Raw genomic sequence first — 20,268 nt, 5'->3', positions numbered from 1 at the left:
CTAGTCTATTGTTAATTTCAATCACTCATTCACTCTACAATATAGATGCAGGCATACATTGATCGATTCAAAAAACGTTTTTTATTTAATCAACCAAACAAGGAAACAGTGACAGAAACTCGATTCAATTTGTTTGCTCCGATAAACAAATATGGCACCCACATATCACTTCAATGTGTACTCAATTTTTTTAAATGCCAAATTCGATCTATCAATATTGAGTTTCTCAATAATTTGATTGGTCATGAAATTTAAGGATTATCGTAAAAATATTGTACAGAATATCATCATCTATAATGGAAGATTGATTAAAATATGCTTCATCAAGATGGAAATCAATCATTTTGATAATTCGAATTGTATTCAATATAATATCTTGATATTATCAAGATATCTGATATTATCCTGAATATTTTTTAATTAATATATATATATATATATGTATATATATAATGTATACAGTTTTTTGATATACTTTTTTAAAGTTTGTAAAATATAACATATATTAAAAGACATAAATGGATGTTATATTCCAAATTTCTTATTCACAGTGACAATTTAATAAAAAAGAAAACATAAGTTTTTTTTATAAAAATTATCAAAAAATAACAATTGAATATCATTCTTTATCGCTTCAAATTTTCCTCAATTCGTAAGATACAATTGCATCTCTTCTATAATTACTCTAACAAGCTAAATTAAAATTGCTTGTTGCCAAAGGAGAGAGTTTGTATCATATTTATCGAGTCAATCCATAAATCGATAGATATCCCTTACGAGCTTGTCGAAAGATTAATAGTAAATCAACTCGAGCGAAGATTCGATTTGTTCCACTGAATTATACATAGTCACTCGCGATGAAAATCGAACAAGCGTTCGAGCGTATAGTAACCAATGAATACACAATGCATTCCCTTCTTTTTTCGTTTATTTCTCAATTTGATTTTTTTCTCATGAACAGATTTATGGATCAACGAATGAAACGAATGAGTTTACGAAAAACGATATACCTGGATACAATTGCAGCTTTGATTAAATAATAACCCGCGGAAAGAAGCAGCAGGAAGACTGGCAAACCGTACGTGTAAATCGTTGCCTTCGTTCCCATAAACCTGTAACAAATTTAATTTTTCAATTATTAAAATTAGTATTATCATAATCATGTTATCATTATATTCTGTATGTTTTGTAAATATTTTATTATATTATTGTAAATATATACACACTATAAAAATATTTGTTATAGAATAGTTGTAAGAAAATAGAGAATCCGAAAATATTCGGGAATCGTTCGGGTCAGATCGGAATTGTTCGGATTCGATCCGAATTCATAAAAGTGACACTCTACAATCTATTTCTTGGTCGTTTATAAGCACATTCGATACTGTTCATTAAAGCTTGTCCCGAAACACGATTGATTTTCAAAATCTCGAGAGATTCACATTATATATCGAGATATTTTCGAGAACTCGACTTGATTCTGGAAAAAATTTTTGAATATTTGATTATTTTTGCATTCTTGTATATCTGTACAAAAAAAAACATACCATAACCTAATACTATCACATTTCAATTATTTTAATTCCATATTTTCAGAATCCAATTTTCAAGCATTTGTATGTTAGAAAAACAGTTCTGATTTTATAGTTTTAGATAGCAATATTTTTAGTTTTGGCAATTTAAAATTGCATAATGTATTATATACATTATATAAAAATGAATATATATATATAAACGATAGAAAGAAATAAAATAAAATGTACTACTAGCTTAAATTCTAAGAATTTGTATAAAATAAAATTTTTGTAATTAGATGTTTCGATGTAATCTATATAGCATTTCTTTTAAGTTATTATTGTTATTTGATGTATTATACGCTACATGATGAGATAAGAACAAGACTAGTGAAAATATGAAATAATTATATGCAAATTTTTCGTTTTTTCTCTCGATCTATTTGGATAGAAAACAATTAAAATTTAATAATAAAAAAAAAAAAAATTATTCATTGAATTTCGAATTTCGAAGAATTATTAATTGAAATAATTTCAAAAATATCGATCATATCAAAAAAATTTTCCAACAATAATTCAATAATTTGAATAATTGGGTACAATTTGATATAATTTTTTTAATAAATAGGAAATATATAAAATTTTTTTTTTATACAATCGTACATTTGGATATATAAATCGATGCAGTTCTTCATTTTTTATAAAAATGATATTAACATTTTTTAAATATTTTAATATTTAAAATATAATATTTTAAAGTTAAAGTAATAGTGAAAAATATTAAATAGATATTAAATATATCGAAGGAAATCAAAAAATATAAAAAGCAGTTGTAAAACGGGAAAATATAACAAAATTCAAAATGACTTGTGTATATTTATTTGAACGCGTATAAAAAATAGTAGATAAGAGAAAAACTCTTTTCATCTTTTACATTTTTCAGAAAAGTTTATGATGCGACTATACGTCAAGAATAAGAAATCTCCATAATACATATATTCATATCACCTGTATTGAATTATTAATTTGAATTTCATAAAACTTGATATGTAAAGAAACAAGAAAAATATGAATAGACGTGTATCGCATTTTTCTTTAGATGATAAATCTTACAAATTCAATCTTATAAAATATCTTCTGAAATAATTATTTTATATAAATAATTTAATATCATTTTATAGAAAATAATGAATTGATAATTCTATTTAAAAAAATAAATTTGGTCTTTACGTTTTTTAAGTATTTATAAAAAAATGAATTATATCAAATTTTTCTGTATCATAACAATTTAACTTTTGTTTTGAAACTTGTAATTAAAAATTTAAAAATATTTTAAATATTTCAGCTTTTAGTGTCATTATAAATAGCTGATTTATCCAGTATATCATATAAAGATAATAATAAAGAATTTCATTAATATTATTGTTTCACTCGCAATTTTTTCTTAATGGTAAAACATAATAATTTTTATAAATTTATAAGTATGAACAATTATTAGATTGTGGCACAATATTTAAAATTACGTAACGAATACTTTTTTCATTAGTTTTTGAAAGAATATTAAAATTTTATAAAAGTAAAGTGGTTTTGATGAATTTTTATTCTTTTGATAATGTAATTATTTTGAATTAATAAGTGACATTTTTAATAATATGAATGATAAAAAATCTCAAAATTTATATAGAGTATTTGCAGGAATTTAGATAGAAAATTTAATAGACATAATTAAAAGACAAATATGAAAATTAACGTATAAATATGTTAATTGATTATATTTTTAATAAAATGATATAATATAAAAAAATATTTATTTTAAATTTAAGAATCAAAAATTATAATATATATAAAAATTATATATTATTATAATATATGTAGATATTATTAAATAGATAGAAATTTTGAAAAAAAAATTTTGTTAATTTTAAAATAAAATGAAAATTGGTAATGCAAAAATATCGAACGTTTATTTTAAATTATAAATCGATTGTTTGATGTATTTTTAAAGTTAAAACATATATTAAAATATTTATTTGATTATTAATATTTAGAAAAGATATTGTATTACTTAATACATACATAAATTATGTAAATTATTAAATTGTATAAGATTCATCAATCCGCAAAACTGTTCGGCAATATCAAATATAATATTGTTAGGTCGAATCGTCTTGAAAAGCCAATCAAATTCTCAATTGTCAATTGATGTCAAACATAAAAAAAAATCGTATCGAAGTTAATAAAATGTGAGTTTACTTCATTGTCACCGAACATTTACATAAAAATTACATATTCACATATTCACAAATGCCGATTTACTATTATACCGATGAAATAAAAATATATTACTATCATAAATATTATATTAAAATAAAGTCGATCAAAAATTGCAATGAAGCTCGAAGATACGATACTTTATAACACTCACTAATTTGCGCATAAAATAGGGGAAAAAAACTAACTAGAAAAAAAGTGACACGATGCGATTGCTATGCCGCCTACCGAATTTTTACGTGATATTAACTATCATAATTTTTCTTATCGTGACATTATATGACAACATATGCGATACTAAATTTAATGTTATAGTAATATAATGACAATAAAAATCATGACATTTAATATCATGATTGAAAAAATCCACAATTTACCATAATGTGAAAATTACGCGTGTATTCCGATAGGCGGTGTACCAATCGCATAGTTTCTCATTAGTTTAGCTTTTTCCTCTCTATTATTCCCAAATCAAAGTGTGAAAAGTTGTCAGGCATTGAAAATTAGTCTTTGTCCGGCAGTCTTGCGATAAATGTGTGTTGTTATATATTTTGTTATATATTTTTATATATAGTATGATATATTTTGGATATTGGAATAATGTAATAATAATCGCACAACATTTTTTGAAACAAAAAATATCAATTTACAATTTATTCATGCTCGGCACAAATCCGCTAATTACATTATAATCATTAATAATTTATAAAATATGGCGATTTTAATATAATGTGTCTTTTTAACATGAGCTTTGAAAAAATGTTCATTTATATAAAAATATTTTCACGATGGATGGATTTGGTTGCAATATGATCTCTATGAGCATTAAATAAATGTATGTTTTTTCTTTTGGAATTATTTAAAAGAATTATCTAATTTTATTATTATCTTATTATTTTTGTTATTTTTAATTATAAAGTAAGGCATTTTAATCCTTTTTGAGCTATAAATCTCTTTATCATGGAAATAATTCGAGAAATATAAATTCAATTCTTTTAACTAAATCCATGAATCCTATTATTGGATTACAAGTGATGAGTGTTAGTGATTGTACAGTGAAGTGAACGATAAGCACGCGACGATACATGGTTTTCCTGTTATTTTTTGATGAATTATTTGTAATCAGATTTGTACTAATTTATCATAAATTAATTCGTCCATTAACAATATTGATCCAATGATGGGAACAATATAGTGATATATTTTAAACGATATATTTAGCTCGAGTTGAATTTTCAGTTAAATAAATAAATTTAATTTAATTATTTAGTAAATTATTTTTTAATTCAATACAGACTGTAACTTATTGTTTATTTATTTATTTCAAATATATATTATTTATCTGTTAGAAAAGTTTTATAATTCGTTTTTTTCATACAATTATTTATTTTGAATGACGAATAAATTTTTTTTATAAATAAAAGCTAATTATTTAATCATTGTTCGTAAATAAGATATAATTCGATATAACTTTTATCCAACAATTATTTTGCACATTTGCTTTGATATATGTTGCTTCGATTTGTTTCGAATCTGATTATTTATTGATAGTACATAACCAACACTGTTGCAAATCTACGCGCTCTGTGATTGGTCAATGTTTTTCATAATTTATTAACAAAACCATAACGAAATTCTTATAGGAAAAAGATATTTGAAATCATTTTAAGAATTATATCAGTTAAGTTTTTTCAGTCAATTTCTGAAATCTTTATGTAAGTCTAAAAATTCTTGTACCAGACAAATTTAAAAGTGATCATCGTGTAGTGTATTGAAAGTATGTTAATTATTTTTCTATTATGTTAAGCCAATAAAAAAATATATATATAAAATGTGATATTTTATTTGCAGGTATGTTTCGAATCCATTATAGAATGAAATATTTATTCAAACTATTATTTATATATGTTATAACATTCATAATTTAAAAATCATTTTTCATCACTAAAAAATAAAAAATGGGAAGTTAAAAATAATTTAAAATAAATATCATAATCTATCAAAAATGAAATTAATATATTGTCGTTTGAAAACATGTCAATATGATAGTATTTTTTCAAAATTATATATATAAAAGTGTTATTATATAAATATGAAATGCATACGAATAAATAAATAGCTTTGAAGTAAATAAAGTGTAAGTGTAATAAACCAAATACAAAAAAAATAATTTAAACTTTGTTTTTTCAAAAATTAATTAAGAAAAAACAACATTTTGGTTATAATTTTAATGTTAATAGTAAAAACATAAATGGAAAATATAAAAAAATATTAGATAGAAAACATTTATTTCTTTTTGTTTATATTTATTTTACAATAAAGAATTTTTCCAGAATTTTTGATGGTCAAATTGATTTTTTTTCCATTTTATTTTTTTCATTGTGTTGTCTTTTATAATATACAAAAAACTTTAAATTACTATATACCTTTTATTTTATCAGACTATTTTAATATATTTATATATTTGACATTTATAAGCATTTCAGAAACTCTAGTTATTTTTTATGAATTCTGTATATTGTTAATTTTCATGAAAAACTTTTTTTCAATACAAATACTGATGAATTTATAATAAAAAATAATTCTTTTTTTAAATATATATATATATAATCGCAATATATATAATCACATTTAACATTTGTACATTATAATATTTATATATTATTGAATATTCTGTTAAAGAAAATTTAAATTAATTAAACACAATCTCAAAATTTAATTATAATCATATTTAACTATATTTAACAATATTTATATCATAATGTACAATGAATATTTCATAAAAATTTAAATAATTCGTACAAAATTAAATATTTTCAAATATTTCTCTATTTATCTGAAAATGATGAAAATTGACAAGGTTTATTGTAAATAAGAGAGGACAAAAATTTGCATACAATAAAATAACGAAATTCATCTAAAAAAAAGCAAAAGAAAATAAAAGAATAAAATTTACCAGCAATTAAAAGGCGTGAGATCCACAATGTTCCAAATATTGCTCGCCTCGCGAATCTGTAGAAAAATGGCAACGGCGAGGTTGAGAAATGGTGCACCCCAGGCGAAGATGCTGTACTTGAGGTAAGTCGGTGGATCGTCACGGCGTGGAATCGATGCGACCGTTGCGTAAAGATGATGACACATCGCAGCCAGCCAACAAACCACCGTCATTCGAAGATACTGCAAACTCAACCCCAAGGAAATGCACAGCTCCGAATCCTATGAACACATTTCGAGATTTCAAAATTTCACTTTTTCTCCTCGTTTTACGATTTATTTCGAATTTTTTTAAATTTTAAAGAAAATTTTTTTATATATTTGGAAGATTTGTATATAATAATAAGCAGGCTGTCTACATTTTTTTGTATATTTTTTATATATTCGATACATGAAATAAAAAAGTTTCTTTAGATTTTGAAAATATTAATAAGTAAAATATCTGTTTTGCAATAAAAAAAACTTTTTTTATATGTTTGATATATTTTATTTAAAGTAAAATATTTATTTATTTTCAAGAATTTCTTTTCATCTATTTTCTATTTATTTGGGGATTTATAATGTGACAACTTTTTTAAAAAAGTTGTATATTATAAATAGAATTTATGACAAAATTTGATAATTGTTTCGAACTATGAAATTATAACATAATTTTTATCATTTTTTTACGAGAATTCAAAATATTCTAAATTGAAATTTCTAAAATAAAATTTATGCTTATATTTCAAAATTTTAAAAACTAAAATGTAGGAATTATATAATATTATTAACTTAATAATTTTTAAATTTTCTACGTATATAAAAAGTTTTAAAAATGCAATATTTATAACAGTAAATGAACATATATTTGTAAAAACATAAAAATATATGAGATCAATTTGTAATTGATAGTAAAGATTAGTGTAAAAGATTTTTATGTATAAAAATAAATTAAAAAAAAGAATAAAATTTTTTTTTAATTGAAGTTTCGTTTTCGAATAAATCAAATTTGCAAAATTTCATTTTCAAATACAAGTGAAATTGTCTAATTATCGAATGATAAGAGACTGATAAGAGAATATTCTATATAATTTTTTCTTATTTTAAAATCAATTTCTAAGAAAATTGAACTTGAAAATTTGACAATTATATGATAAAAGTAATTTATAATTTTCACAAAAATATGTGATAATGTGATGTTCATTTTTATTTTTTTTCAAAAACAGGGACTTAAATTTTATTTCATATTATAAAATATTATCAATAAGCTACTATCAATAATTCATTCATATGCAATCAAGAATCAATCAGTTTCATTTGCAATCGATAAACTGATTTATTTGAAACTTTAAATGGAAAAATTTTATTGTTCTTTTTTAAATTTATTTTTATAATTAATTTTAAAATTCTGATCGATCATATTATTAATTACATGACATCCTATATATAAACTATATTTTTATTAATTCACATTTTATTTATTTATATTGAATGAACAAATGAATGAACATAGTTAGCGTGTACAAAATAATGGACAAAAAAAAAAAGAGAAATAATTTCTAAAAAAATTAATTTACAATAAAATATCGAATATAAAAAATTGTAATAAACAATATTATTTATTTTTTCCAATATTTCGATTAATTTCGAAATTAACTTCCAATACTAATTATATATTCACAATCTTAAAAATTGATTGATAAAGCGAAAAATTAATGGCGAAAAACAATTCTACATTTGATTTCTTAGCATGTCGATAACAAGAGAAAGAGAGAATCTGATTTGTTTAGTAATCAGCTCGTGAGTTACGATATGATCGTATAAATTGTCGAGATGGCGAGTTGAGGCCTAGCTGGAGAATCAGTTGTCAAAAAAAAAAATCGACCAATATTTCCACGTAAGAGATATGTGCCGTAGGGACATTCCCAGAATGAGGTTTTGTCTCCTCATTTGACGCATTTTTTCTCTGGAGGGATTTTTCTCGCTTTAACGACCAATTTCTCGTGATCCTTTGCTATTGTGGCGCCCTCAAAAAAAAAAAAAAAAAAGAAAAAGAAAAAAACGAATCAGCGTTCGTTATTTTCATTTGAAGAATTTTCGTAATATTTGCCATTTTCATGAATAAAGCTAGTAATATTCGCTTTATATATATATATATATATATATATATATATATATATATATATATATATATATATATATATATAAACTTCTAGCTTTTTGTCCATTTAAGAACCCATCATTATTACTATCAATATTTGCAAACTTTATAATCTTCAAAAATATCAAACTAAATTTTAGCTTATAGCAGCTTCACAATATCTTTATTTCGTGATCAACAATCATCACTTTACGATTCTTATCAATGCGTCGATTGCCTCATTATTAATTATTGCATATTTACTGTATTTATGTGATTGCGAATACATACACAATAATATATTATCTGTTCAAGAAGTCGAACCATCAGTTCAAAATAAATGCATATGAATAAAACAATGGTATTCTTTTTATATGTTTTAAAAAAGAAAAATAAACAAAAATAAAGAAAAAATGGAAATAGACCGGAAAAGAAAGTAAAAATATAAAAAACTGAATCTAATTAAATTGCTAAGTATAAAATTTCGACAATTATTATTAGATAGATACGAATTTTGAAAAAGAAGAACAATAAAAAGAGTTAAAGAATTAAAAAAGAAAAAAATTATATGGATTATGTATTTCCAATTTTTTCAATTTACTAATCTCTAATTTATTAATTTCGTAGCATAATAATTATAAATATATACATAAGTATAAATATGTATAATATTATATTTATTATATTAAATATTATAAATATAAAATTAAATATAAATACACAATAACAAAACTATATAACAGATAATAGAACAAATAGAAATATAAATAAATAAATAAAGAAACTAAGCAGGCAAAAATACAAATTATAATGATGATGAATTCATTCCTTTCACGAATTCATTTCTTAATGCCAGCCACTAGCTATAGTCATTGCTTCTCTCATGTGCACTAATGATTATGAGTTTTGTTTACTGATATTCGATATATTAAATATACTGTAGAATCTTAGTCCTATCCTATCTTCTTGCTTCTTATCCCGCTGCTCAGAAACGTAATGAGAGAAGAATGGGGAGAGGAGTCACAGTCACCAGTTGCCTGGCTCATAGTTGCTTGAATTCGCGTTTGTCGAGAATCGATATCTTATTTATTTACATTTATTTTTTTCTCTTTTGTTAATTTATAAATTGTCGATATCGAAAAATAAAACGATCATTTACTTCATATGTGGTATTGATTAGTATCTTATTCTTTCAGTTGAATTCGCAAAATTCGATTTGCATCTGCGGACTAAAATGAGCATTATTATAGTCTATCAAATCCGATTTGGATAAAACAAATTTTCCAAGTATGTGGAGTTATAAGATATCCAAATGGAAATAATTTTTGGAATATTCGAGTAAATAATAATGAGATAATTAAGTATTAGAAGATATATTAGTGATATAATTTAAATGTATGTGATGTGTACAATAAATAAGTAGAAATATATTCATGTAAATTCAATTTAAAATTTATCAAAGTAATAATAATTCTATTTTATATGAAATATATAGGACACAATGGATTATATATATAGAGTAATTTTTTTATTAATGGAATATTATTTTCAATAAAATCAATTTTTAAAGTTTCACTATTATTTTTGTTTTATAACTTTTAATAAAAATATAACTTTTTAATAGAAATATAACTTTGTATAAGATAAAGTAAAATATTAAACTATAAGATATTCAAGTTTTAATATTTTATTATAAAAAAATATTCTCAATTGAAATTGTATGCAAAACATGGAAAAATCATAAAAATTTAAAGATTGATTTTATATACTCAGATATTATCTATTAAAAAAAATTTTTCTTATGTATAACTCATTATAATATCATTATTCTTTATGTAAAGAAAAATTTTTAATAAGATCAGATTTTTCATGATATATAAATTATAATATATTTTGATAAAATTAAAATGATTGATTATAATAATAATATATTATAATATATCAAAATCATATTTATATCTATTATCTATTAATAGTTTTATCAACAATTATCATTATATTTTTAAAAATTTTCACTTAAAGATTGTTCTATACATTTTGTATTTAAATATAATAAATTTAAATTTATATTTAATTGTAATAAATTTTATATATTTTATATTTTATATCCAAACAATTCGCTAAATGCCCAAATTCGTTATAGATTGGAATTGAGATATTTCAACCAATCAAAATCGATGAGAAAGTACTTTTTGATTGGTTCACTCGTCAAACATTTCGAACACCAGCTGTGGCGATGTATTCACGAAAACAATAGATAAACGTCGATCGCATACTGATGTACTTACATGAACATATACGTATAACTGAATTTCAATGTAGTAGTAATTTTTTACAAATATTTCTGAAACTAAGAGAATTCGATATTTTCATGAGAGAAAAAAATTCTTTCAAATATTTATTTTTACAATATATTTAAAAATCATTGAAATTGAAAGAATAGTGTACTATATAATAAAAGAAAACAAACGTTCATCCGTTCTTCGATTAAACTTGCTACGTTTTCAAATCACCATCGTTATTCGAATACCATTACAGCTTGTATTCGGATATCTCTGAGATATTGTTGTTACCACTGCTTCGTGTAATTCTATAACCTAACTTAATCCAACCTTCGCTCTTGTACATTTTCGTGGAAGATTCAGTGGTGAATAAATGAGTGGGATGATAAGGAGAAATGGTGAAGGAAATGTCAAAGGGGAATATCGTTGATGGGATATGTTGTTGACCACTACGGGCGTTGAATAAATTGGATATTACGCATAGTAGGTTATGTTACCATGTAAAGTTCGTAGTCAAGCGGATATCGAGTGTCAATATCAGAGAGATGTTCGTGCAATATCGGATAAACGATTTCGAAGGACAGTTGTCTCATTTCGGACATTAATATTCCGACGAAGTTACAATGTGGGCTATCTTCTTGTCTTCGAGATTATGTCATGCTATATGTATAATACGATCTTACGAAATATTGTGTACAAAATATTGTGTAGTGTTTGCACATAACCTCCAAAGTTTAAGTTATAATATCAATTTTAATTTTTCATAGTTTCTAGATAATTATGCATTTGATTTTATTTCTTTACATACAAAATAAAGATTTTTATTTAAAAAACTAAATTAATTATGATGTTGATTAAATATGCTTGATTTAATATCAACATAAGATCAACATCTATTGAATTCTATAACTTCTGATTAAAACATTTCTTTATAAAAACTTCTTCGATAAAGCTTAGTTTCCTAGATATTTTATTGTGATTATTGATATATTATCGATATTTTACTTTTTGATATATCGATAATATTATTAAGATATTATTAGATCAATGAGTAGAAATAATTAGTTGCTTACTTTTTCTTATTTAAAATTATTAAAATATATAAAAATATTATCTGTAACAATAAAAATATATAAGCTTTATTGAAAAATTATAAAAATTCAATAAAATAATAATCTAAAATAATCTAGATAATCATTATCATAATCATTTACAGTATCTTATTTTGAATAACTTTGAATGGGAAAAAATGAAAATTTCAATTATTCATGTATCATCTAATATCTAACGATATTATTAATAACATCGGTATCTAATTATATTTAATTCTTTCTAAGTCAAAATGTTTGAAAAATACTCTATTTTCAAATTAATAATAAAAATGACCAATTTAAAAATAATTGACATAATAATAATAATAATAATAATAATAATAATAATGAAAACACAACACGAAATTAATTATTCATAATTAAAAAGAATAATAAAATTCGAACGAAAAACAATAATGTCTTTGATTTGATGAAATTTGATCGAAAAATACGCGTTAATTAAGTAATTATCGTTTTATGTGGAAGCCATATTTCCGATGCGATTGGTTTGCATCGTGCAAATTCACCGCGAAAATCGGATTTAAACGGATTCATTAAATTTTTTCAGTTGTGTACTTTTGACCCTATTATTGCATGGACGCTAATGCAAAATGCTCTCTTCCTCTAATTGTAAATGAAAATTTCGAATCGATAAACGTTCTGATTCTGCAATTACACATGCCGATAAATTGCATATTTATATTTATTTCTCGTTTGACCATCGTTCCCTTCGAATAACAAACATTCCAATCGTTTATCATTATTCACCGACAAATTAATTTCGAAATATGAAACTATATTATATTCAACACAGATGTGCTGGTAACAACATCGAGGTCCATTTATTAGCGTCAATATTAATTTGATAATTCATCATGATTAATTTAATTATAGAAATATTGAATCTTTAATCGTTATTGGTATTGGGATTATATTCGATGATTTATTAATAATTAAATTAGCTATTATTGTATTATGATTGTTACATTATATTTTCCTTTTTTTTAATAATATTGTTTGATTTTATTTTACTTTTACATGGTTAATAACTTATTTCTTTTAAGAGTTAGAGTTCTGACGATCGATATTGTTATCGATGATATATCGATAATGGTAAAAATAACTGAAATTTCTATTTTTTTCTTACTTAAAATTATTATTAAGGGAATTGTTAATAATTATTTATGGATAAAGATATTTCATATGTATTTTCGATATGTTCAAAATATGATTGCAATATAATTTTTTAGTAAAACCTATTTATTTTTATTTAGATATATATAATATTATATTACTATAAATAATATTTTTTAAATAATCTTAATAAAGAAAAAATATGAACTTTAATCATTTCATTAATGATATTTTAACACTGTTATCTATATACTAAATTTAATTTAATTAAATACTAAAATCTATCAATAAAATATTGATAACATATTGATAATCGATAGTCACAAGTAATAAAAATTATAAAAAATGTTAGAATCAATTTAAATATATTACACATTCTTCAATTAATGTATTGTCTATAACAAGGATTTTTCAATATAACAAAATAAAATATAATAAAATAAAAATAAAAAAAATTAAAATTTTCACAAATACATTGATTATGCTATAATAATTTTTTTACAAAAATTTTTGTATGATTTTTTATTCTTTTTATAATAATATATAATAATAATATAATAGATCGATAAATCTACGTTATAGAATCATAAGCTATGCAATATAAAGAAGGAAAGGAAGAAAGAGAGAGAGAGGGAGGGAGTATTTTCAGATATACCACTTTGAATATGGCTTAAAGATGCAACAATGAACTGAAAGACTTTTTCAAAAAAGTAAATCCTTTTGAAGCATCGAATGAAAGCGAAATAGAATAGCACAAAGCTGGAAGAGCTCGAATCTTTCAATACTATCCAATCTAAGCTCAGGATTATCCATGTTACTGACATTGACTAAATATTAAAAACCTGAATCGATTCTGAATCGACACTATGAATTTTACATTTCAAATGAATATAGATACTTCAGCAGAATTCAAAATAAATTGTGGAATTTTTTTCACAGACTTTTTCACAACGTGGAAATTTTTTAAAAAAAAATTTTTTCGTTATAAATTCTCTTGAGAACAGATAAAAAGAAGCAATCGAATTGTAAGAAAAGATAAAGATAAAAATAAAAATGTATCTATTAATTTTTTATGTTTTGTTTATCAATGTTAAAAAAGTTAAAAGGTTAAAAGATTTTCATCGTTATAATTACATATCAAATAAATTTGTGCTTGGCTAACTAGCGTAAGATTGAAATTGAAACGCGTCCGTTATTCGAGAAGGTAGGCTTGTAGAAAATACAAGAGAGAAACATTTCTTTTAAACGAGATAGAAAAAAGTTTGTGTTTTGTTTGACTTACTTTAGAATCTAGAGTTACAGTTCCAGGAATGCGAATAATTTCGAGACAGTTAAGCAAATAAAAAGTGTCACAGTTAACTGGATATTAACTGTAATATTCGGTCAATAGTTTTATAGTAATATTGTAAAAATAAAAATAATATTTATCATATCTTATATTCTGTGTAAATATATTAATAATATCTATATTTATAAATTATCTAACAATTTAATTTTTTAATTTATCTTCTAAGAAATATTTTCCAATAAACTTTTATAAAATAACTTGTATCTAAAAAATTTTCATATGCAAAAATACAAATTTTCAGAATATAAAATATTTCTATAAGAATACTTTTTTAAAAAAGTTCCAAATGATAAAGTTCTTTTCCATAAAAATTTTAGAGAAATAATTACTCTCTTATATAAAATTTTCTGTTATCTATAGTAGAATTTTTTTAAAAATGAAAGAAACCTGTTTATATTAATTCCTGTATTCTGATTAAAACGTTCGTTATTGAAAACTTCAAAGACAAGATTTCTATAGTTTTAATACAATTTTCCATGACAGTTTATATTACAATCGTGGAAATGTCAATTTGAAATTCAAATCAATCAAAAGTAGTGAGAGAAAGAGCGATTGTAAGTAATTGCATTTATCTTGAACAAGCGACCACGTTTTACATGCAAATTATTATGTTTTGGAATAAATATTTTTTTCGCTTAATGTTTTAGTCTTATTTAAATTTTTATCAATAATTTAAATGAGAAAATAAATTATTGGGGTCATTGACTTATTAATTTATTTTACACTATTATTTCTTTCTACTATCCTTGTCTCATTTCATCTAACATTTATTTATGTTTCGTTAATTATTTGTTTATTCCTATTTTTCTTATTTTTTAAATATTCGAATTATATTTTTCTACAAAACATGTTTTGAATATGAAAATTAATAATTTTGAACATAATAACAATCATTGTCAATGGATAATATACAAAATAATATACAAAAAATAAAATATCAAATTTCTTTCTTCAAAGAAAAGAAATTTTTTCTTTATTATTCGTCTGTTTTTCTTTCAATTTGTTGAATAATTATCATCACCGAGCAGGTAGAAATTGAAATGCAAAAGAAATAGAAGAAAAAAAATTAGAAAGTTGGATCATTAATTCCAACTGCATAAATGTAGTAATAAAGGAATTTCTTTTTAATTTTTTCTCCATTGACCAAAGAGATTGACTTTTATCGAGTTTTCCATAGTGCTTGATTTTGATTGCACTTTTCTTTTATGTATTTCGAATCAATATCTCCTGTATTTTATTTTTTTAAAGATCAAATCTATCTTTGTATAATGTATTCATATTTTTAATTAAAATATTATATAATATTATATAATAAATACTATATATAATTTATATAATTTTTCTAAAAAACAGATAGAATTTAATGATATCAAAAATTTTATTACGAACAAAATTAAAATTGATTGATTATATTTTTTATTGATTTATTTTATTGATTGATTGATTATTGTTGTTCAAAATGATATTCTTTATAACATAGAAATAAAAAAAATCCAATTCAGAAATTTAAAAAATTAATTTTAGGATCATTATACATAAAATATAAATATATACATATATGTATATTTATTATGTAATTTTTTTTTTGCTATCAAATTCACTATCAATGAAATTGCATTTTTCAATTTTGTGTTACTACGAATTAAAAGAAATAGAAATAGAAATAAAGTTGTACTCCTAATTGTGTACTTTCATATATACATTATATACATTAAATTTTCTTTAAAATCAGAATTTTTATTTTAGCTAATTTATAAGATAGAATATAAAAAAAATTGTGTTCTTCACTGCACTGTATGTATAATATTTTCAATCCTCAAAATATATAATAAAATATAATCCAAAAAATATTCAATGATTATTCGTGCTTGTTGATTATCTGGTAAATTAAAATCAAATTATAATTAGATAATGCAGACGAGGATTTTGTTAACATTAGAAGTTTAGTCACGATGCGTCCACAGTTTCAACAAATAACGGGGTTCAAATCCTATTAGCGTTGTAAGTCGTGACTAGAACATTCAACAATTTATTACGTAAACGATCACGAAACGATCATGTTAGTATCCTTGATTGTCATTTTTCATTTGTCTTTATTTATTTGTCTTGATTGATATGATAAATAAATATAAAAATCTATTATTCATATAAATTTTAGTTAAATAAAACATAATCTGATTAATGATTGAAGATTATGCAAAATCATGCTATCAATCATGATTAATTTGTTATGGTCAATTATGATCTTGATCATTAATTGTGATAATTCAGTTCATGATTAATCTAATAATCATTATCCATGAGATCATTATATTTTTGATTGAATCAGTAATTCATTTATAATAATAATATTGTATAATAATAATTTTTTGAGCATATACATATATATATATATATTTAATATATTTATAAATATATATTTTTGGAATATAATTAAAATAAATTATTTTTATTATGAAATGAAATATATTTTTTGAAAGAGTTCTTAGATTTTATAAACCAAAAAAAAAACATAAAAATTAATAGATTTATTTATTAAGTTATAAGTAGATTATAGATTTTTATATAAAATTAAATTTTTATAAGAGAATATTAAAATGGACTAAATGTAGATTTGCTTTGTTCCTTAAATATCATAGTGTATATTATATCTATTTTGGATATTTAGTGCTTTTTTATATATCATATGCATTCTGTAGATTTTTATATATTTAAATTATATATAAATGCATAAACATTCAATAATTCAATAAAAAAATATTTGATAATTATTTATAGCTTATTGTTTTCACAATAATTTTAAAATATATTACCAACAAGAATATTCTGAATAATTTTTTTCTGTAATTAAAGTCAAAGTTAAAAAATACAATTTCTTTTTAAAGATGTATTTATTTTTCATAAAATAAAGAGTTGATTCTAGAAATCAAAACAAACACAAAAATTGACATACAAAAATATAGGTCAAGTTTACTTATTAAGGAATTGAATTTCCTTTAGTCGAAGTAAGATGGAAATAGAAAATTCTGTCTCCGTTATATCTTCATATGTCTGGCTGTTGCATTGTATTTTCGTCTCATCTCATGTAATGCAAGTTAAAATTGCTCATAACTCATCAATATTTTTCTATACCAACTTTTACATTCGTTTTTGCTTCTAAAAATTAAATCCTTCGAATATATTCCACGAATATATTTAACAACTGTAACTTCGAAAAAACTTTTTCATGTTTATCGAAGCGTTACTGTGTAACGCATAAAAAGGAATAGACATAGTTATACATAGTATGTCCATTTCTATCGTTGCAATATAACGTAATAACGGACGTTAAAAAGAAGTCGTAATATCCGCTTTTGTGACCTTGGCCTAAACCAGTGTTTCTCAACTTTTTAAAAATTTTTTTGGATGTTTTATAATAAATAAATAATCTAATTAATAATACCTAAATTTTTCTTTTCTTTCATAATTATAATTATAAAGATTATAATCTAAAGATAATTTTTAATTAATTAATAAAGTATATACAAAATGAGATACATAAATGCAAAATATTTTCTTCGAAACTATTGCAAATATCGATATGCTTTTTTTTTTGAGTTATAATAAATATAATTATAATATAAATTATATTGTATAAATATAAATGTTTTGTTAAATATAATAATAGAATGATAATATGTATGTCATTATTTAGATATTCATTTAATAACATTCAATTGACTTTCCATTCTACATGGAAACAGACTCATAATCATTCTTTATGTATTTTATTTTGTATAATATTTCATTTTTAAAAATACAGTAAAAATTAAAATGAAATATTAAAAATATAATTGTAAAAAATATAATAAAATATTCAATATATACAATAATATAATAAATTTTCAATATTTTTTCAATATCTGCTGCAATATATTATAAATCTACATAGTAATATTCATTTTAGCATCTACAGTCAGAATTAAGAACAGTATGCTATCCTCTGTGTAGCATAGTGGCTGTAGCAAAGTGACTCAATTCCCTTGCCGCAAATTTTCGCACTGGAGGAGAAATACGTTGTCACATTATCCCCACTGCTTCAACAAGTGAAGTATATATTAAATTTATACGTCATGTGACTAGATTTTCATCGAATCCAAGCGTCGCATTGTGTCACATGACGTGCCTTTGCTAGTGAAGATAACATGACATCGCGTATTATTCTCATGTGGAAATCAATGAGAAATGAGCCACTTTTAGTGATGAAAAAAATAACATATATATTGTCTCTTTAGAGAATTCTTTCGGAAAACTCTGAATACATCTATGAACGGATAATATCTATGAATTTTGACTTGTATAAAAGAGTGGAAATTCAACTGTTGTAAATAAATCGGAAACGAAATAGTATTAATCTGATTTCTCTTAAAAATATTCCATATCGCTAATGTATCAATCAAATTAATAATCCGTAAATCAGTTATTGTATATTGGAAAAGTAAACAGAATAAATTACTATGTTCGTCTTTTGAATATAATAGACTAGATAGATTTATTTTAAAGGAAATGAATATTTCATACACGTATTGTGTCTATTATAATTATACATTATACATTATAGATGAAATAGACAATTGTTACTAAATTAATATTAAATGTTGCAAAAATATATTAAATGAATATAATAACAAAATCATAAAATGTTTAAATATTGGAATTTTTAAGTTTAAGATTTTATGACAACTGTTATGTACAAATCACATAAAATTGTCATATCATCAAATCGTATTATTGAATCAAAATATATATTTGATTATTTTTTAAAAATGTGAAATATTTTTCACATTCAAAGATACACAATTTTTAATTTTATTAAAAAAATAAATATTTTCAATTTAATAAACCTACATCTCAGTAATATATAAAAATAAAAAAGGAACACAAAAATTGGTTCCTTTATAGTAATTAATATTTTTATATTATTATTTTCTGTCAATATTTCTATAAGCATAAGCAATTTGTTTGATTAATATTTTTCTTAAAAAAGTAAAAATATATCTTTGTATATTTTATCTCAATTTAATTTATTTTAATTTAATTATTACAATAATTATTATATTAATTATATAGATTTTTTATACAGAATTATATTAATTATAATTTAATCTGTTCTATTTTTTATTGTAGATATAATATCTTACAATATCTTTTTACTTAAATTGTTCGAAATTTCGAAAATTTTATTAAAGCACAATAAAATTGACAAATATTTCATATCTGTGTATTTTTGGATTAATTGCATATGTTCTTTTGATTTACTTAATCATGATATAAAATGAAAAATTCATATCATAGATACAGATGATTAGATGCATTACGATATGAATTTTTTATACATATAATATATGTAAATAATAAATTTATTATTTTTATACTTTATTTATTTAAATTTATTATTAAATTTTAATTATTTATTTAAATTAAGTTTTTTTCGTATTCTTGAATGTTAATAATATAATATTGATAATTAATTTAA

General features: G+C 21.9%; 1 protein-coding gene across 3 annotated transcripts in view; it reads right to left on the bottom strand.

Moving 5' to 3' along the window:
- Positions 1-20,268, bottom strand: part of LOC100867557 (adhesion G protein-coupled receptor E3) — a 139,017-nt gene that overhangs the window by 8,577 nt on the left and 110,172 nt on the right. For all 3 annotated transcript variants that reach the window (XM_086916103.1, XM_012495455.3, XM_086916105.1), the window contains exons 4-5: positions 6,742-7,001; positions 1,011-1,112 (exon numbers count right to left, since the gene is read on the bottom strand). In XM_086916103.1, the coding sequence (XP_086772229.1) occupies positions 1,011-1,112; positions 6,742-7,001 (362 nt within the window). The remainder of the gene's footprint in view (positions 1-1,010; positions 1,113-6,741; positions 7,002-20,268) is intronic.

Source organism: Apis florea, unplaced genomic scaffold (genome assembly GCF_048593485.1).
Source record: "Apis florea isolate Af1SG1 unplaced genomic scaffold, ASM4859348v1 contig_37_pilon, whole genome shotgun sequence".
NCBI classification, from domain to species: domain Eukaryota; kingdom Metazoa; phylum Arthropoda; class Insecta; order Hymenoptera; family Apidae; genus Apis; species Apis florea.
Note: the sequence above shows the minus strand (reverse complement) of the source record. Positions and strands in the feature narration are given on the sequence as shown.